The sequence below is a fragment of the Rhineura floridana genome, chromosome 8, assembly GCF_030035675.1.
Source record: "Rhineura floridana isolate rRhiFlo1 chromosome 8, rRhiFlo1.hap2, whole genome shotgun sequence".
Taxonomy (NCBI): Eukaryota; Metazoa; Chordata; class Lepidosauria; order Squamata; family Rhineuridae; genus Rhineura; species Rhineura floridana.
Window position 1 is genome coordinate 23,274,147 of NC_084487.1, and position 21,453 is coordinate 23,295,599.

Sequence of the window (21,453 nt, forward strand, 5' to 3'; positions counted from 1 at the left end):
GGTTCCTGTTCAATAGATAAACGCATGTTAGTGGTGCAGTGTTTACTCTATTTGCACTCTATTTGCATGTTTCAAGCAAATCTGCAACCAGTATTTGCTTGCTTCCTATGGAATTGTGTCACCTCCCTTCTCTGCTTGTTAACTAACTTGAATGGTAGAGAAGACAACTCTATTATACTGAGGCATTAGGTAATAGTCAGGGAACAATAAGCACTTTTTCCTGTGAGATAATATTACTCTCTGGCATGTGCAGCTCTTGCATCATAGGTGTTTTGTGATTGTCCCTAGAACTATGTATTCTGTTACAAAGGGGAAATTCACAGATCTCAAAGCTCAGCATTTAGCCACTAGAGTAGGCCGCACTTTTCTTGATGGCTGTCTCCTGAATGGTCAAGGAGTGTGTGTGTGTGGCACATGAGGATGCTTTAAGTGAGTAGTGTTTGATGTTGCTGCTGTGTCTGGAGAGGCTTCTTGCAAACTGTCTCCAAAGGGTGCAACACTTTCTGCTGGTGCAAGGGTGGTGAAAGCGGTGGCAGGCGTTTTCTCATGCTGAACTCTGATATGCTTCTGCCAAACTCTGTATTAAGCCTTTTTTTCCATGTACTGTCTTCCTAGGATTTTGTGTCAAGCACTCTCTGCATTTGCCTATGTGACACAATTGCTGCTGTTGCCAATAAAAGGGTTAGGGGTGCGGGTGGGAAAATTCCTTGCTTTTCAACTGTTGTATTCTGTAATAATTGTATGTCTCTTGTATTTTGGAATGTGTTACAGTGAGTGTTGCTTTTATACATGTGGTTTTTGAATACACAAGGGTGGTTCTTTCTGCTCTTTGTTCTAAATGTCTGTAAAATGTTTTTGAATATGTTAGTATTTCTATGGGTCCAGTGGGCTTGGAACAGTCTCTTTGCATTTTGCCCTTAAAATTATATATCTAAAAGCAGCTGGCTCTCACTGACTTATAAGGGTGATGATATTTTGGTAATTCACCATGAGCTAGATCACTGGAATGTTGCACACATAGTTGAAGGCATCCCAATTTCAAAAAAACATGGGAAATTGAGAGAGTTTGTACTAATATCCCTTTGAAAGAGAGAGAGTAAATAGCATACCTATGAGGTATACCTCTCCTTAACATTATACCCTAACAAAGTTAAGCTGATTCCACAATAATGAGATGGCTGAGATGTGGCAAGTAATCCTGAATCGCTAGGAAATTAATAATGTCCCTTTTGCAGACTAACAGTCAAATCTTGGGATACATAGCTCACCTTTAAAATAGAGGCCGGCACTCCACCATGGAATGTTCAAAATTTCACATGGAGTTGGGTTGTAGGAATTCAGTGATTCTTCTATATACTCGAAGGCGCTTTTGATGGGTTTTTAGTAGCACATATCTGTTTTTGCAGAACCCAGGATGAATTTGCTTGTGAGTGAATTTTTAAAATATGGGAAGAGGCAGAGAGAGTGCATTTTTTGGTCAGTGATTAGAGGAGCTCTATGCTTTCCTATTCACTTTGATACTATCTTGGCAGACTCTTCTTTGCTACATAAAAAGGCAGATCAGTATGTTTTACTTGTCTCTTCTAGCAACAGAGCACTGAATATTTATGTAAAAAAATTACAGAAATTATCTGGATGGTTGTAACAATCCTAATGTTGAGTCCTGCATGTTCATTGGTTCATCCACTGTATAACCAAAGAGAAGTAGAAGGGTTTATAGGGAGAAGTTAAACACATGCGCTTATGGGCCACAATTCAGCATAAGAGGTAAGCATGGTTAAGCTCTGTGTTAGATTGTGATAAGGATAGTGTAACAACAGCATACCTGCAATATAGAATCAGTGAAGCATGCCCATAAATATGCAATTTAATATAATGTTATAATTATATGTCTTTTGGACATAAATTTTAAAAACTAGTATGCCTTCCTTAGCCTCAACAATTCACGGTATGAATGTAGTTCTTTGTTCTTTGACATGGTAATTTATATATAGGTATGTTGTTGAAACTGAGCTTATCTACAAATGTGCTAAACTTGGTCTCAGTTAATTTAGTTCTTTAATGATGATTGGCTGTTACTGTGGTTTAAAATACAGTTGCCAGCCTTGAATCCAGATTTAAGATATTTCCATGTCATGGAAATAGGCCCAACTGTCACCTGCATTGCTGTTGATCTCAGATCATGTAAAATTTGCTTGTTCAAACTTCAACATGAACTTTACTTTGCCAGTACTGAAGTGGCATCAATTTCTGTTTTAACAAAATATGTGATTTAAAGAATTTGATAATAAGGTTGCAAACATTTGAACTGATGCGGTGCTGTCTTCCACCTGTGAAAGAATACTTTTGAAAAGTGTAGAGTTGGTCTTGGTTACCTTGCACAATCAAGGCAGCATTTGAGAAGTTTGACCCTGTTTTGAGATATGTTAGATAGTGTTCTTAAAGTGTTCCCCTTGTAAGCCAAGCTATTTTATAAAAATCTGTAGCCCAGTCAAAAACATGTGCTATGCATTCTGAACATGCTGGAGTGAATAGTTTCACTCCAGCATGTTCAGAATCCACAGCACATGTTTTTCTTAGCATTACTGTGGACCTGAAGGTGAGTAGGACAGCTGTACTCTAGGATTTATGCCAGGTTATGTGCAGAAAGACTCAAACAGGTCTGTCTCTTCAAAGAGGTTTAGAATTACTTCATATATTAAAGTAGCCACCTGTAGACTGCTTTGAGAGCTGCTCCACAAGAGGCCCAACCTGTGTTAGTAGTGTAATATGAGGATGAGCTGTATTGCAAAGAGTACATAGTCTTACCCACATAAGGCACTGCCATAAAAACAATCTTCATGTGAACAGCCATTCCATGTGGTGAAGTGCGACTTACATACATTACAAGGGGAATACCACTGTACAGGTGCATTTCTTGGTGCTCTGTGCTTACCTGCCATGATATATGAAAACACTTTTAGTATGAAATCAAAGGCCCTCTGTTGGTTTACTGTAAACAGGTGTACTTGTTCAGCTAGTATGTTGAATGGCTAAGGATAGTGTCCCCACCCTGTGAAAAGTAGTCTTCCAGAGCTTAGCTTGGATGCTGTCTTGAGAGACTGTTCCTAGACCCTGTTGTATTCCCCTCCAGTGTTCTTACTAGGTTTTTATGGTTGGATTGATATGGAGGGAAGAATTTGTCCTGTCATGGGATCCATGAACACAGAGAGAAATGAGGAGTCTCAGTATGATGCATCAAGGGGAAGTAGCAGGTGCAGAACAGAAAATGCAATTTTCTGTGTTTTCAAAGCAAAAATATAACTTTTAAATAGCTACTAACTACAGGGAGGAAATCCCTAGATGAGAAAAGAGATATAAAAACTCTACAGTGGTTGGGGATCCACCATAAAATCCTTTTGAGAACACTTTTTTCCTGAGAGAGATGAAATTCCGTTCTCTTGCCCTTTCATCTTTTCTCAAACCTTGTAGGTTAAAGTGACATGCTTTGTTATTTGTATGTACACACATTTCCTGAAGGACGATGTGAGTTATTCTGAGCATGTTCTTAAACAGTATGCAATATTACTTGTGTGTCGGTGTAAAATGCCTTAAATCTCTACAAAAAGGGGGTTTGTCTTTTTCCCTCCCAGCAATTAACCTGGGGTGTGTTTAAACACTTCCTGTTTTGAAATGCAGAATCTGAGGAAAAAATAAATCCCCTTGAGATTTAAGCTATGGCTCAGGGAAGAACGGGAAACATGCTCTGAAAAGCCTCACATCTCCAACTTAAGATGTTGCACCTTTTGGGGCTTTTGTTTCTTGTACTTATTGTGGTGCAGGGTGAGGGTATGTGCACGTGTTTAAATTCTGTAACTCTGGAAGTCTTCTTGCTGTGAAAACTACATTTTTGTGCAAATGTTACCTCTCACGTTAAAAAAGGGAATAAATTCCAAACAATCTTTATGAGGCTTCAAATGTTTCTGAGTTTTTCTTTTCTACTCCCTTATTTTTCTTCTTGATGGGATTGAGACTTACGGGGGATGGGGAATGAAGACTTCCAGGAGATGGGGATTCTGCAGTTGGCCCATTAAATTGAAATTAAGTGTTGGCTAGTGCTAAGATAAATATACTTTAGAGTGAGATTTGGCAGGACAAGGATTTGCTTAACATAATTCAAAGCTTGCATTTCTAGTTTGTGGTTCTATAGTATGCATAGAGTCCCAAGGCAATAAGATGCCTTAAAGCAATATAGTCCATGGGCTCTTGCTAGAGAAAACACGGGAACTACAGACCAGCAGCCAAAGATTTGTTCAGTGATTTCAAGTCAATATATAAAATTCAGCCTCTGGCTCTGTTCTGTTCAGCTCCTTGTACCCTGCTTCCCAATATCATATCTATATCCTTAGGTCCCTTACATGGACACACTTGCTGTCAATACCACATATCTCTTCCTGTCACCAAGTGCCAAGGTTGGGAGTTTTCTTCCAGCCTAATTACCTCTCTCTATTCCTGTTAAAAACTATATTGCTGTTAACTGCTAACTTTACTCTGAACAGTTAGAATGCTTGTGAACATTGTGTTACTTTACCAGCTCAGGAGGAGGAGCAGGAGGTAGTGAGCTGCTTACACTCTAACCCTAATGCTTTATCATGCCTGAGAAAGAGAACCTAATATGTAACTATACAGATAGGGGCAATCTTTTCTAAATGACTACAGCAAGGATAGCCAATGTAGTGCCCTCCAGATATTGTTGCACTACAACTCCCATTATTCCTAACCAATGGCCATGCTGGCTGGAGCTGATAGGAATTGGAGTCTAGCAACAACTAGAGAGCACCATGTTGGCTACCCCTGAAGCAGAGTAATCAAAGGTAGGGAACGGATTTAACCTCCTCCCTAGTGTTCTCCTGAGAGCACCCCTTCATTCTAAATAAGTATGTGTAAGTACCATTCACTGCTTTTGAGAAAAGTAAAGCATTGTCCTTGGGGACCCAGCTGGAGCGCGGCCCAAACCTGTCCTCCACTATTGATACCTAATGGCCTGGTCCTTTCTGACTGGGGTTCCATGCAACTTAGTGTGGATCTGTGCACAAAGTACACAGCTGTATGTGTGCATTCACATGTGAGCATGTGCGTGTGCACATGCACAGTCCTTCCAGTGCACAAGCCCTTCCTTCATACTGTCATACCAAGCGTCATAATGCCAGGCATTTCTTTGAGAGCGAGGAAGAGATGTGTAGATTAAAATTGAACTGGAACATGAAGACAAGTGAAAGAGAACCCCAATTGCTAATCAGTTAATTTTTTTCCAGGGGTTGATTTGCAGCTTTAACATTAAGAATACCCTACAGAAATAAATATATACCCACTGCATTTTAATAATCTGACCAATGAGAATTTTGTGGAGTTCTTTTGCTTGTGGTATATTTCTAAAGTTGCTTCTGTACTGAAGGTATTGTCCCACCTTTGTTTCACAAAACCGATAATATTTTTCTCATAGTGGCAGTTCATTCTCTCTCTCTCAAATATGGCAAGGCTGCCAGGATGCAGCAATGAACTGGTCTTGGCAGTGTTCGACTTTGGAAGGCATTGCTGTATTAATATTTTTGGTTCAAATTAACATTCGAAACATTCATAGTCCTTGAAAACCTAGTTTTTCCTTGCAGATATGCAAACTAAATAAACAAACTTGGGAAATCTTTTTCCTTTGTCAAGCGTCTCTAATTGCTTTCCATAATAGCAATAAATGGCATGTGATCACTGAACTCCTGGAACACCTCATGTCCTAGAGAGAACTTTGCTGTCACTGAGCCATGATACTTAACATTGAGAAAGCCAAAATACTTTGCACATGAGGGATGACAGCCATCAAATAAATAGCATTGTTATGCCAAATGCTACAAAAGCTAGCAATAAAACCAGGAAGTTTCATTTAAATACTCAACTAGCAATCTATGCTGATTAAGTCCAGTGCATTTAGCACTAGACTTTGGAAGCTGAGCTGTACTGGAAACATTCACAGTAGGGGCTGTATGTATTCTCTACCTCACCGTGCTCACGAGGATGTGGAATATTGTCTCTCTTTCATCCATTATCACATTGTTTAAAGATGCTCAACATGCTGTTTAAAGATACAACTAAACCATAGAAAGCAGTCTTATACTGAATTTGGATAATCTGGCTGTATTGCTTACACCAGGGATGGAAACCTGTCACCCTGGACTCCCTTCCATCAGCCCCACTCAACATGGTCAGGGACGATGGGTGTTGAAATCCAGTAAATCAGGAGGGCCACGGCTCCTCATTCCTGGTCTACACTGACTAGCACCACACATAGGTCTTAGCCCTGCTTGGGAGATGCCAGGGATTGACCCTGGATTTTTCTGCATTCAGAGTATGTGCCACTGAGCTATGGCCCTGTTTAAGCCATGATTTGAGATTCCAAACGTACAAGTAGTTTTGCTTTCCTTCCCTCTCAGCTTCTTAAGCTCACTTCCATCTCCATGGCACAGGGGCTTCTAAAGGTAGAGATGTAGGCATTAGGCATAACGATGGTTTGCCAATTCAGACATCGTGCCAAACCATAGCACAAGCCACTGTTTCCAGCTTCACCTCAAACCATAGTTTGCCAGCCCAACCCAAACCATGATTTCCAATTCTGACTGCTGGCCAGTTGAAAACCAGAGGAATCTGCCTTATACCAGGTCAAGACTATTTGTCCATCTAGCTCAGTACTGTATGCTTGATATGACTGTGGATCTCCAAGACCTAAGGCAAGGAGGTCTTGCCCATCATGTGCTACCTGACGCTTTTAAGTGGAGATACCAGGGATTGAATTTGGGACTTTCTACATGCAAAGCATGCACACTGCCACTGAGGATTGGTGCCTCCCAATTCAACTTGAGCCAATGTGAAAAGAAGCCTGTATTTAGGCCTGTTTTAGTAGCTAGTTTCAAAATAAAATATGTTTCATCTCATAATGATCAATCTGCATTATAAGAAATTTATGGAAACCTCTTGTACCTTAGTATTGTCACCTTTTATAGCTTGTTTCTGAGAATGGGAATAAGGAACAGACAAACTTCTATGAATAAAAATTAACTCCTTTTCTATGGTCTTTTCTTTTCTCCCTCCCATTTTTCTCCCTGAGCATTACGAAAGGCCTAGTTTGATGACTGAAACAAAAACTCTGGGATAACCTTTTAAATACATAACACAAAGGGGGACGATCTATCAGAATGGATACATCATGTACTATATAGGTGAACACCGTTCACATGTTGTTATAGTGACACAGAACCTCTTCCCTGTGGTTGCATCTCATGATGCTGCCATAAAATTTGAAATCCTAACACCACTTTCTCACTCCACCTTTTCTACAGTAAAGTTTGAAAGGAGCACTGTGAATTAAATACAAAATGCATCCCATCTTGAGAACATTGTATTATATATTTTATGCTTATGACATACTTTTCCTGTTTCAACAATATTCAAAACACCTTACCAGAAATATCTACTACCCCTTTTTAAAAAATGCACAACCTAAAAACAATAATAAAACACGTAAAACAGCAGAGAGAAATAAAACCACCAGCATGGACAAGGAATGTAGCAACTGCAAATACTCTGTCCCATTTCCAAAGCCCTCTGAAATAAAAATTTTACACAACGTGTAGAAGGTTAGGAGTCAAGGGGGCCAAATGAAGATCTTAGGGAAGAGAATTCCAAAGCTTGATTTCAATTGCTCTGTCCTACACGCACATCCATCTAACCTCAGAAGAACGGATATGAAGCTGCCTCACACTGAGCCTTACCATTCATTGGTCCAACTAGCTCAGAACTGCCTGCTAATGGTGCATGGGGGTCTTTCCCAGTCTTACATAGAAACACTAGGGATTGAATTTGTCACCTTCTGCATGCAGAGCTATGGCTAAGGCTATGTTCCCTCAAAAGGGAGAGGGACCACTGAGCCTGGGATCCAGCTGAAGACCTAAGTGAGAAAGTAGGTTTCATATGGGCAAAGGCAGTTCTTAAGATATCCTGCTCCCCAGGCCATTTAGGGTTTTAAATGGCCATATCAGCACTTGGAATGGGGCCCAAAAGCAACAATGGAGCCAGTTCAGTTGACTCAGTTTTGAAGTTAAATGCAGTACTGTATTAAAGAGGAGACATGCATACACTCTAACCCTGTAGCTTTAATAAAATCCAAAGCCCGCACTGTTCCTATAGACAAGGCTGTTTTGATAGCCTGTGTCAGTACAAAACAGACATCCTGAGAATCGATATACAATGAAGAAACAGTGGATAAATATCATATGGTTCTAGAGTATGGGAAATTCTTCAGGTTTCCATGTTCCGTATAAAAAGTCATCTGTGTATTGTAAATAGAGAAACACACACACACAAAAGATATGCACCGTGGTGCAGTATATCTATTTAAAAGCATTTCTAAAACTCTTAATATTTAAACATTTCTAAGCAATAGACAAAAATACAACATAAAAACAATAAAAATATAATAAAAATAGGGATGCAAATGTTAAAACAGTGCTAATGATTGCCACTTCCTCCTCATACTCTCAGACTAAAGGTCTTGGCATCTAGGACTAGGTCACAGAGTGGAAGCTCAGCCAACAGTTGCTTAGGCAACCAGCCACATTCATTCTTTAGTCCTTCACTTTAGAAACAGGGCTTGTGTTGACCTGGCTATCAGGAGGGAGGGGAGGACAGAATTGGATGGGGCAGAATGTCAACAACCCCACACACCTGAATATCTACAAATCCGTTGCCTGGAAACTTGGCATAAAATTTAGAGCATTTAATGGGGCTGGTTTCTAAAAATCAGAATCATTCCTGCCATGGAAGATTACCTTTAGCTGGGATAATGCTTTTGTTTTTGTCAACTTTCTTATGCTCAGACCAGTATTCACTGAACTATGTCAAAATTCTAGTTAAAGCAAAGTTGGGTGCCAGGTTTGCAAGAGAAAATTCTATACACCTAAAATGTTACGATAGGTTCTTAAATTCCAGCATAAAATTTGTCTCTTTCCTCAATCCTAGTGGGATTCTGATGTACACGCATACCCCGCATTAATGTACTCAATGGGTCCAGAGCGAGTATGTAAACCGAAAATGTACTTAAAGTGAAGCACTACAGTACGCAAGTTTGTAGTTGGGCGGTGGCATTGATCGGGCGGTGGCGTCATGCCGTTAAGTGTCCATTCTTGCGAAGTGAGCATACGTAAACGGGAATGGTTTATGGAAAATATGTCTGTACTCGCGAGTGTCCGTAAAGTGCAGGTCCATATAGCAGGGTATGCTTGTAACATTTCTTCCCCTTAAAAAATGGTGGCATGAACTGTGCAATACTGAGTATTTTTTCTGTGTTTTCATGGCTGCCTTTTTTCAAGACCCCAAACAACCCTAGATTTCCTGGTTCTTAGCTTAATCTTTGGGGAAGGAGTTAGTGGTGTAAAGAAGCTCCCCCAAGTGGCCAAAAATCGCAACATCCTGGCTGGAGTACCACCACTTGCCTCTAGGAGAACCAAGAAGCCATTTTGTCATGTTGCCTCAGCACAGTCTCCTGACTCTCCATGGTCTAAATATAGAACATCAGCTAATCAGCCTTTGGTATCTCTTGCTGTTGAAAAAATAATTGAATTTTCCCCATAGTTAAAAAAAACCCCACTTCCTATACCAAAAGAACTAGATTGAAGAGTGCTGTAGCACTCTGGTCTTCCTTGTGGACTTCCCATAAGCATCTGGCTGGCCACTGTGAGAACAAAATGCCAGACTAGATGGGCCTTTGGCTTGATCCAGCAGGGATTTTCTTATGAAAGAGAGAGGTTCTTGAGTAATAGTGCAATTCTGTTCAAGTTTACTCAAAAGCAAGTCTTGTTGAATTCAGTGAGACATTCTCATGTAAGTGTGCATATGATTGCAGATTTAGTCGTCTTTGTCATGCTAGTGTTCAAAAGTTCTTTTGTGGGGGATTGTGCAAGCATCCACACAGAAGTCTAAAATAGGTACAGTGCAGAAACTGTCTTGCCAAATGCATCTACTTGTCCAGATAAGGCCAGCAACCTTTCACATTTGCAGCTAAGCCCTATACTGTGAATGCTGCATGTAAAAGCATGTGTTTATCTGCCATATTTTTATCCTTCCCAAGTGTTTAGAGTGGTGATTTAGCTTCTCATCAATCTTGTGAATTTAGACAGAGAATGATTTGTCAGGATCATTTGTCATTAGTGACTTCATAGCAGAGCAGATGTTTGAATCTGGGTTTTCAGGCATAATAATCCAGCTACTGTTGTCTTCAGCATTTTTAAACTTGGAACTCACCTTTGCACTCAATCTGCAAAGTAAAAAATTATTTTTAATTTATAATTTCCTTTTATTTTTTCCAACTCAATAACAAAATAAAAATGGTGGTGCCCATTTGTGGGTCACAACTCACCAGTTGAAGATTAAAGGTACAGAGGCTAGAATTCAAGCCCTGTGTGTAGTATTCAATGCTAGTCCTACCCAGAGTAGACCTGTTGAAGTTAATGGGCATGACTAACTTGGGTTCATTAATTTCAATAGTCTGTTCTGAGTAGGACTAATTGAGGCTGCAATCCTATAGACACTTACTAGGGAGTAAGTGTGATTTAATTCAGAACTTCTGAATAGACATGGATAGGATTGTGATGTTAGTACTACAATTGCTGAATCCTCTTCAAGTCTAATTTGTTTATAAGTTCAGAGATTGGGTGCACCAGAGGTTGAAGATGAGTCAGCATCAAGAGCTTTTGACGCACCTTTCTCATCCTGGGGTAAGTGATCATGTAAACCAGGGATGGCCATCTTCTGTTTAGCATGGCTTCTCTATTCTGCTAAGATTGGTCTGCATGGTGTAGAGTAGTGTATTGCCACACAGTGGTCAGGTTCTGCAATAAAATTGCTCTCTCCTAGCATAGGGATGGGCAGAAGGTAGATCAGGATCTGCTGATAGATCTCTGGGTAATTTAAATTAGATCGGCACAGATCTGACTTCTAATAGATGTCAACAACAAAATGACTCCCCCTTGTTCAATATACTGAATATAAAAGGAAATGTGTTGGGAAGAGGAGGTGTGGATTTTTGTGTGGAAGGACTATGACTCAGTCCTGTTCTGGTATTCAAAACAAATTCCTGAGCTCAACATTTTTTAAGTGTATGTGTTTTTCACCAGGCTTGGTGGATTTGGAATTCTCGTCAAGTACAAAGTACATCTTGCAAGCCTGAAGTCTGCCTACCCCTCACCTAGCAAATAGGAGGCTTCATGGTCATATAAAGACACTGAAGAGGAGATGATGACATCGCCATGCCGGTACAATATACAGCCCTCTTCAGGTGTTCCTAATGTTTATCCATGTGGTGCCATGTGTTCTGGCTCCTCCCTGCAACACCGTTCATTCAGTGGGAGATCTGCAGGGGAACTTGTAAGTGCATTCAGCAGAATGTGCTTAGTCTGCCCTATGATCAAGTACCCTGTGCATTCAGGGTTCCCAGTCACAGGGAGCGGAGGGGCACAGCTCATGCCCTTAGCCCATATACCAGGGATGGGGAATTTGTTGTTTTCCAAGCTAATGTTAGACTACAAGTCCCATTATCCCTGTCCACTGGCTACGTTGGCTGGGGCTGATGGGAGTTGTAGTCCAACAAGTTTGGGAAGGCCACAGGTTTCCCATCCCTGCCTTACACAGATAGGTTTTAGGAAGACCTGAAGAGGGTTTATGTGAAATTCAGATGGTTCCTCATACTTTCTGACAATCCTGCTCCTGGATTATCATTTGCATGCCTTGAAATGAAAGTGGTGTTCATGTACGTAAGGGATGGAGAACATTTTTCAGCCTAAGGGCTGTATTTTTTTCTGGGCATCTTTCTGAGGGCTGCATGCCAGTAGCAAGTGGGATCAGAGGCAAAAGTGAGCAGAGTAATCTTACCTTAATACAGTAGGCTAGTATTTGCACACATCCGTACTCTCCTTTCTCTCCTCCATTCAGGCAAGCAAGACTCATTATCAAGAGTTCAAGGACATGTTCTGGTCAGGTAAAAGCACTCAAAGGAAGTGTGAAGTAAGACCAGTGAGGGGTGTGGACTGGGCAGAGACAGTGTGTAGCTGGAGAGGAGAGGTGGCCTGGGGAGAGTCTCAAGAGCCAGCCAGAGAGGGCTGAGGGCCACATTTAGTCACTTGGCCTGAGGTTCCCATCCCTGGTGCACACTTAGATTCCTTTACTTGCTTTTCCTGGATGTGGATCGTTTTTTTGAAATCACAAGATGATGAAGGTGACTTTTCCAGTAAAGCTTTGTTAATCTTCATGGAATCCAGTAATATTTTTGGATGCCTCTGCCAATCATACAAAGTGGAATTGTGCACTCAGATACTTGCTTTGCTTGACTTTTTTTAAATGTCTTAAGTATTCTAATTAATCAAGGGGATTGGAAACTTCTATGACTCTACTGATGTAAATGTAGCCATTCATAGTTTTATTTGGCAGCCACCCTGGTTCAAGGAATTAGATTGGACACCTGTTGAAGCCAGTGACTTGAAGGTACATAATTTGGCTAGACTTATGTGGTTATAATTTGGGAATATAGGAAGCTGCTTTATACAAAGTCAGATCGTTGATCATTCTTGCTCAGGAATGGCTACTCTGACTAGCAGCATCTCTTCAAGGTCTCAGGCCAGAAGACTTTCCCATCACCTGCTACCTGAACATGCCAGCGGTTGAACCTGGAACCTTCTGCATGTGAAGCATGTGGTTTACCACTGAGCTATGACCCCTGTCAGCTGAGCTGTGGCTTATTGTTTCTTGATTTCATGCTGATTTAATAGCTCCACGGTTTGATCTCATAGCAATGAGATCCCTCTCCCTTTTACCCACTAACCCTATGTCACCTAACTCCCCATGGTAGGAAACTGAGAAATGCTTAGCCAGTTACGGAGATGCTTTGAGAGGAAGGAGCGGGGGAAGAATTGTCCTGTTAACCTGTGATTATAGCCAAGCAATGGCTCTCCCAGGAAAAAGGTGAAGTTCCCACTAACTCCATGTATTTGTACCCTTTTAATCTTGAACTGGGTGGGGTGTGGGCATTCTGTGATACCACCATGCAAATGCACATGTTGTTTAGCACAAAACTGAACATCCTAATAATTTTGGGATTTACTTCAAACCGAGCAATGTAGACGTCAAAATATATGGAAACTGGACAGTGCCTGTAAAATATCAGAAGCTAGAGATGGTTCTGAGCAGAATGCTGTGTGGTCATGGTTGTGGGGCTCTAGGGCCTTGCATCCGTTTACCCTTCCATCACCAGCACAAACAATAAATTATTCAAAAGCCCACGTAATTATGTTGGTGAAGAATTTTGCTTATCGTGGTACAAAACAATACTTGTAAAAAATCCCTCACAGGCCTGATGCTGGCGGAAAGATTCTTTCTAGTTGTTCTTTCTCTCTCAAGAAAAGATCTTTAAAAATTAAATAAAGAATTCTCCCATAGCCTTGCTTGCTTCTCTGTGATTGGTCTTGCATCAAACTCAGTGGCCTAGTCTGAAGCTGCAAAGATGGAATCTGACCAGTTGACTTGGAAATTCTATGGTTAGTTTCCCTGAGGGCTTGTTTTCCCTCTACCAAGGCTTGTCCCGATGGCGCTCATTTCAGATACTGAATGCTGATTTGCACTTCTGATTCCCAGAATCCAAATGTAATGGCTAAAAAGACTGATCCGTGAACCAGAGAGACTCTGGTTCAAAACTCAGTCACCACCATGAACTAAAGGGGAGGGACTGAAACAAGTTGTTACCTTCTCAGATCTATCTAGCCTTTGCCCACCTCCACATCTACAATATTTATTATTTATTTAAAAATATTATTTATTTTGTTTATGCATACTGCTATTTCATTTTTTTAAAAAACCAAAGTGGTTTTAAAAAACCCTACAGAGTAAAAAACCATTACAAATACAGTAAAAATAAAGGTCAACTATTGTAAAAAGAGATATATAGATAGATAATACCAGTGGCAGCTAGTGGCTTCATGTCAGTGAGCCAGTGGAATCCGCTCTGGAATCTGCTTGGACAGCTTGAAGTTTGACTAAAACCTGGAGTGGATTCCAGTGTCCCACTGACTTGGAGCCACCAGCCACTTCTGGATAATACTGACATATCTTATAGGTCTATTGTAAGGATTGCTGAAAGAACGGTTAGCTTAAATAAAAAAAAACCTTAGGCCAAGCATGGGCAGACTTCAGACTTGAGGGATCTGCTTTTCTAAAACTAAAACCCTGAGATCTGCCAATTAGACCCAGGTACAAAATAGTGGCTGGGGGGCTAGAGCTAGAAGGAAAATGGCAGTGCCAATTACCTACCCACCCACAAACCACATACACTGGGATAATCTGCATGTACAGATACAACTATACATCTGAGTACAGAACAGGGATTCAAATAGCCTAATTTGGTTTATGGAGAGGTGTTTGTTGTGGTTATTGAACAACTGGGGCTCAGAAACTCTTGCTGATCTACACCAAATTATCCAGTATTCTTCTCCCTACTCTTCAGTTAGACTTACTCACACAGACTTCATTTTTTTTATAATTGCTAATTCTCTTGTGATATTGCAAACTGCTTTTGAATCTCCCCTCATTTTCAAGAGCAATGCTGAATGTCCTACTGATATTTGAGAACAAGCATTAAGTCTCTTTGGGGTGACAGAATTAGTTTCTCAGTTCTTTAGATCCTGGACAAAGTACATGAAGCACTTAGGATGCTCTAACACAGGCTTCCACAGCTGGGTGCCGTCCAGCTATTTTGGACTACAGCTCCTATCAGCTTTAGCCAGCATCAAGTGTTGTATAATATGCTTATTAATACTATCTATGTACAGAGTTTTTGCCCATCCTAATCTACACACCTCGCAGAAACTATAGTTGCTGGATACCCTTCCTGCAGAACCAATTGCACAGGGAGCAGTTATCAAGTCAATCTCTGATTTCTTTTGTGAAAGTTCTAATGGAGAATGATGGTTGACTTTGTGGATAAGGGTGTGGGTGATGTTCATACAAATAGCTGAACAATTTGCTCAAATAATAAAACACACACATAGAGAAAATGGATATTATTTTAGGAATATTCCATACAAGGGGAAAAGTCAAAGGGCACGTCAGACAAGTGATATTATCTCTGTCCCTGGCGTTCCTTCTACCAAGAAGTTGGCTCTGTCAAGGAATGAAATAAATCCTCTGTCAGCTTTCACATAACACCTAATCAGGCTGCATACTTAGGAAAAGCAGCTCCCTTTGGTTGACCTGTACACTGGTCATCACCAAATGCTTCCAAAACATAAAACTGTCTAGTCGAGGACTAAAATACTTGTCTATTTAAGGATGTTTATATCATACTACCAGATTGACCACCATATTAGCATCTTTACCAGTAAAATAGTTACCGCTACAGCATGATGGAATTTTTAGATGAAGCATGTGCACTACTGGTACAGTACTGCATCTGCTTGATTTTAATGATAAATGTGACAATATATTGTATAACTTCTGTGGGTATAGGGAGTGATAGCGATAATCTCATGAATACTTTTTCATATAAAATTGCTAAATACTATCTTCTCAATTCGCCTTTGCAACAGCCCTGATAGGTACTCATGTTACAAATAACAAACTGGAGCTGAGAGAGTAAATTGTCATGGGTGCAAAACTTAGTCACTGGTAGAGGGAGGTCTTTATGTGTGTGGGTCCATCTTGCCCAGTGCTCAGATTGGCAGCATTTATCCAAGGTTTTGAGAGAAGTCTTTCCAAATCTGTTGCCAGCGATTCCTTTAACAGGAGATGTTGTGGATTAAATAGGGGACCTCCTACAAGCAAAGCATGTGCTCTGACAATCAGCTATGCTCTCCCCTTGAGTGTTCCATATTTTTTCCAACCACAAATATCTTTCGGATATGTAAATTCTAACCAAGTAATTTGCTGCGGGTATTTGTTGTGGTAACAGAGGCTGTGTAAGATACGAATGCTGATTTTATTAGGATATCAAAAATGCAATTCATATATTACAAGGAATCTTTTCTTAACATACACACATAACATTAGCCAAAATTGTAATATAAAAGGCTCAATGTTCAGACTAACCCATCTTGAGATCATGCTGCTACACTATTAAAATCTATTTCTTAATCTGTGTATTTAACTCCACTTATCAACAGATGAAAAACTTTTATCTCATGATCTTTAACATGACTATTAAAAACCAGCCATGTTCACAGGGTACCTGTAATCCTATTGGCCTTGCCCCATACTCTGACCTTCATCTTATGCAGTTTGAAAGTTAAAAAAAATACATGGCTGATTTTTAATTAATTTAAGTAGATTAACATTGGAATCAGATGCACATGCATACTCAGTAAGAACCAACTGTCGTTGTTCTAAAAACCAGAGTAACAGCTGTTTGGCGTGGCTAATCAGGGAGCCACACCTACACCAGACATTTAATTCACTTTAAACAGTCACTGCTCCCTCCAAAGAATCCTGGGAAGTATAGTTTGGGAAGGGTGCTGGGAGTTGTTAGGAAACTCCTATTCCCCTGACAGAACTCCAGTGGCCAGAGTGCTTTAATAGTCAGCCCCTCTTTCCAGAGAATTCTGTTATTGTAGCTCTGTGGGGAGAATAAAGCATCTCCTCTCAGAACCTTTCACATGACTGTTTAAAGTGGAATAAATGCCTGGTGTGGATGTGGCCAGGGACAGCTTTGGTTTAAATTTGGGTGGGAGACTATATGTGTCTGCTGTAGAATAAAAAGGTGGGGGAAACCACAAAAGATAATGATACAGTAGGGCTCCGCTTATACGGCGGGTTAGGGACCAGGCCCCTACCGTAAAGCGGAACCCATTGACTATAATGGGATGCATTGCACGAAAATGTCGCAAAATGCCGTAAAATCGCAAAATCGGCTTTAAAACGGGGAATTTCCCTGAATTGAAAGCTGCCGCATCAGCGGAATGTCGCAAAAGCGGAACGCCAGTAAGCGCGGCCCTACTGTACTGTTAACAATGTTTTCCTTTTGGAAAGCAAAGGGGGTTTCCTTCTCCTGTGCCCACCCACCCAATCCCCTTCCTTTCCTCCACCCCTTCCTCCTCCTTTCCCCCCTCCCTCCCCGTCCCCCTCCTCCAAGTCAGTTTCACCTATCCTAAGCATGGTTGCACAGGAATAAATTGCATTGAACTCAATAAGCATGCAAATTATCAAAGCTGCCTTCCCCCTCCTCTTCCCTCCTATCCCCTCCCTCCTGCCCTTCGCCTCCCCCTTCTCAGAGGCACATGTTACCAAACATATCCAAGCTACACAGAAAGTGGATTGGACTGTGAAAGATCAACCCAAATTGTGTTTGCATTTTTTCAAATGTGTAGGGTAGTACAATATCTCAGAGAGGAAGTCTGATCTTGTGCTCCCCTGGTGCATTCACTATAGCTTCCCAATTTCCCTGCTTTTTAATGTTTGATAGAAATAATTCTTAGCTATTTGTACGTTCTTGAATCGCAAGGGTTGTTTGCCTATCAGTGAATATATATCCTGTCAACAGTCCTGTTTTTATGTGTTCTGGAAACAAAGGAACATAATTGCAGCTGGGCAACTGCAGTGCAGTTGGATTTGCCACGGCCATAACAGTTAACAAAATCTTTTATCATGCCCCACACCAACTTGCCTTCCTGCTCTGAATTTTATAGTCCTATTGCTAGGTATATGGAATGAGTCAGAACAAAGAGCAGAACAGAAACAATTGTTGAAATGTATATATTAGTGGGAATATGAATTTAGTTACATTGCAAGTTGTTTTGAAATGTCACATTAATATTAAGTCTCAGAAAAAGTGGGAAAAGGAGGTTCACTGTCTTTTTTAAATCTTTTTCTTGCATCACCTCAGTGTTCTTCAGTTACCCAGCATTCATTCTGTATTTGCTATGTAAACCAAGATTGATAGATCACTTTTCCAGACCAAGTTGCCTGGTTCTATATGCTCATTGTTGTGAATTTTCACAGATGACAAAATTAGCTTTTGGTTGAGCTAGTTATTTATTTTTTAGCTTGATACATCCAAGTTATTTATTTTTTAGCTTGATACTTGCCCCTTTTATGTAGCCTAGGGCCGCTATCACCAATTGTGTATCGTGGAGTAGTTAGCCCTGGATATGCTTTAATCAATCACCTTTTTCATCATCAGAGTAGTCAGTGGATTCACTTGGTGCTCTTTTTATGGGTAAAAAGGGGATTCAAATCCGTGTTAATATGATGCTAGTCCACTGAGGTTGGTTCTTTGCATGTAACAGACTGAGGTGGGTAGAGCAGAGTTGTATCACTTTAGGTGGGAAATACCATTTTTGAATGCTCCCCTATGCTTAAAAATAGAACAAAAAAGCTCTAGCAGTAAGAAATACAGCACAGCAAAGAGACTGGTTCTAGTTCAGTTTTCTCCTTGGAGGTAGTTGCTGTACCTAACAGAACCTGCTCTTTGGGCTACATGTGTAAATTAAGCCTTGCACCTCTGTTGCATTGCTTGAGGACATTTTCCAGACATTGAAAGCCTATTTCCTCAGAGCAGCATTTCCCTCTTGTAACTTCCTTTTCAAACCCTGCTTTTCAATAGTAGTTTTACCTCTTCTCAGCAGAGTCAACCAGAATCAAGTTTAGCTCTTTGATGGAAACAATGCAAAGGCATTGTCTCGTTTCTACTTCTTCAGAACTTGCTTTCACATTCAGGATCAATGTTCATAATGCACTTTTTTCCTTTTTTTGGCCTGTTAATTTTTGTTCTCCAGCTCCCAGTGTAAATGGCCTAGAGGAACCCAGCGTCGCCAAGAGATTGCGTGGCACACCGGAGCGGATTGAGCTGGAGAATTACCGTCTCTCTGTACAACGGGAAGAAGAATTGGAAGAAGTCCCTGAGGAAACCTTGGCAGAGCACAACCTAAGCAGCGTGCTAGACAAAGGAACCGAAGAAGATGTACCCAGCAGGTTATATTTTTTTCAAAATAATGTGTTTAAAATAGGTCCAGACAGTGCCTGTCTAAGACAGTTTACAGCAGTAAAGGTTTACAAAATATCAACAACACAAAAAGGCTAAAACCTTCAACCGTTTAAAACCAATAAACATTCTCAGCCAGGCAGTTAAAATATTTTTTCACAGCTCTAGCGACCAAGCTAGAAAACATTAATCAGGAGTAGGCAAGTCGGACAAGATATGTCTCTAAAGCCTTCTGAAAATCTTGTCATGTGGCAGCCCACTGCAGTTCTACTGGCAGGGCATTCCAAAGCCATGGGGCCAGTACAGAAAAAGCTCCTCTCCCTTGTGGCCACCGAGAAGGTCAGCACACAAGGAGGGTCTCCCTCAACTTAATAGGGTGTTGATGTCTTATCAAAAAGCTTTGTATAGATTTCTAACCCCTGTTTTTTAACAGACCTTGCAGTGTGTTTCCTATAATGTGCACCCAAATCTACATGGGGGAAATTTGAAATCTAGAGAATGCTTCTTAAAATTGACTAGCAAAATGCCTGTTGTCAAAGATGTCATGCTCTCACTGGAGGGTCAGACCATGTTAGGTGCAAAACCCACCTCCTTCCCCCATCACAAATGCGTCTTTTAAGTGCAGTGATTTTTGTTAACTTGTAAGGGCAGAAATAAAGGGACACATTTAAATCAGTCAATCAATCTTTATAAATCACATTTTCATATAAAATTTTCATATAAAATATCACAAGGTGGTATGAGCCACCCTGAGTGCCCTACTATAGTGTAGAAGGGCAGGATAGAAATATTATGAATAAATAAATAAATAAATAAATAAAACCTTTAAAAAAACTATGTACTCACTGATACTGAAGTAAGAACTAAATCTGCTGTTGGTGACTCCAGTGTCCAGGGGACAAATTTTGCTTCTCTCCCCCAGTAGTCTTTCAGGTTGCTATTTATTTCATTTTGTAAAACTCAATAGGTGCCACTGAGATCTGAGTCCATTTCTGGCAATATAGTTCTTCTTTACGTTTGTTGGACGCTCTGGTGTGGAAAACTTCTGGCCCTTCAGTTGTTCCAGAACTACAATCCCATCGTACCTGAACATTCAGGGTTGTGGACAGGCTGAAGACAGAACCTGGTTTAGATAAGATAATCTGTCGCCTTCAGAGACAGACTTTTGCAGCACTGGAATTTTATCAATCTGAGCTCAAGCTACATGTTAAATGGAGTGGAAGGAGGCTTTACTTTCACCTTTTCTTAACTCCAAGCAGCATGGGTCAGGTTGTTTCTGAGAAGGAAGAGGGTACACCAAAAGAGAGTTTAAACCTTTCCCTTCTGGTGGTTTTCCAGTTCAAAAATCTTCCTTGCAAAGCTGTTTTTTTTCACCTTTGTGGAATAGATATAGGGACTCTGTAGTTTGCTAAATTTATATTCCACCTTTCCACCAAATAGTACTCAAAGCAGTTAACAGAAATAATACAAAGTATCACAAAATAAAATAATGAAATGCAAAGTAAAAACATGACTGGTAAAACAATAATAATGAAAACAGTTACGTCAGTTACAATGACATCATAAATCAGCTTACATAAAAATGAGTTTGCTTGCAGGTGCATGGTCCTTAGAGATGGGACTGGCTGGGACTCACTTTCTCAACCTTCATCCCCTGGGAGGATGAAAGGAGGGTGATTTTTAGCTGACAAATGGCAGGAAGGGAAACTTTATTTTCTCAATTCCTCTCAAGGTGAGAAAGGGTTAAGCAGCTTCACCTCATCTTTCTTCCACTTGGGCACAGCCTGTGTAAGTCTGCTTTGGGTTAAATATATCCTGCAGAGGAAAGAACCTGAGATCCACTTGTTTTGTAATCAGAGCCTGAGTTTTATACTTTGACAGGGAGTTGCATGCTATTTTTAAGTGACATTAAGCATAAAACCATTTTTTCCTTCTTCCAACAAAGCAAAGCCAACATTCCTCTTTGAGGGCCTCGCTATCTGTCTAGCAGTGTACAAAAATAAAAAGCTTTTTAAAAATAATTCTTAACACAAATGTTTGGAAAAGCACATTCTTGGGAGTTGAGAAAACCACAATTATCTTTTTTGTCTAGATAAAATTCCCAAACTGATTATGCATTTGTGAAGTTTGCCCATAATTCCACTTAACAGTCTTGTAAAAAAAAAAACAGAAAAAGGAACAAGTCATGAAAAATCTGTTCCCACACTTCTTTTGTGAAAATAAATGGCTAAGCAACAAATGGAAGGTTTCACAGTTTATGTCAATAAAGTCAGAATCCCAGTGCTATTCTTAATTGCGACAAGAGTAAAAAGGATTCTTGCTAGGAAACAAACCAAGCAAAAACAATGGGGAGGGGGAATAGTGTAAACTACTGCTGCTACAAATCTAATTGAAATGAGCTGGAGATACACATCTTT

General features: G+C 40.4%; 1 protein-coding gene across 23 annotated transcripts in view; it reads left to right on the forward strand.

The window, feature by feature from the left end:
* MICAL3 (microtubule associated monooxygenase, calponin and LIM domain containing 3) overlaps window positions 1–21,453 on the forward strand; it is a 273,115-nt gene that overhangs the window by 179,224 nt on the left and 72,438 nt on the right. For all 23 annotated transcript variants that reach the window (XM_061638561.1, XM_061638562.1, XM_061638565.1 and 20 more), the window contains one exon: window positions 18,831–19,026. In XM_061638561.1, coding sequence (XP_061494545.1) covers window positions 18,831–19,026 — 196 coding nt within the window. The remainder of the gene's footprint in view (window positions 1–18,830; window positions 19,027–21,453) is intronic.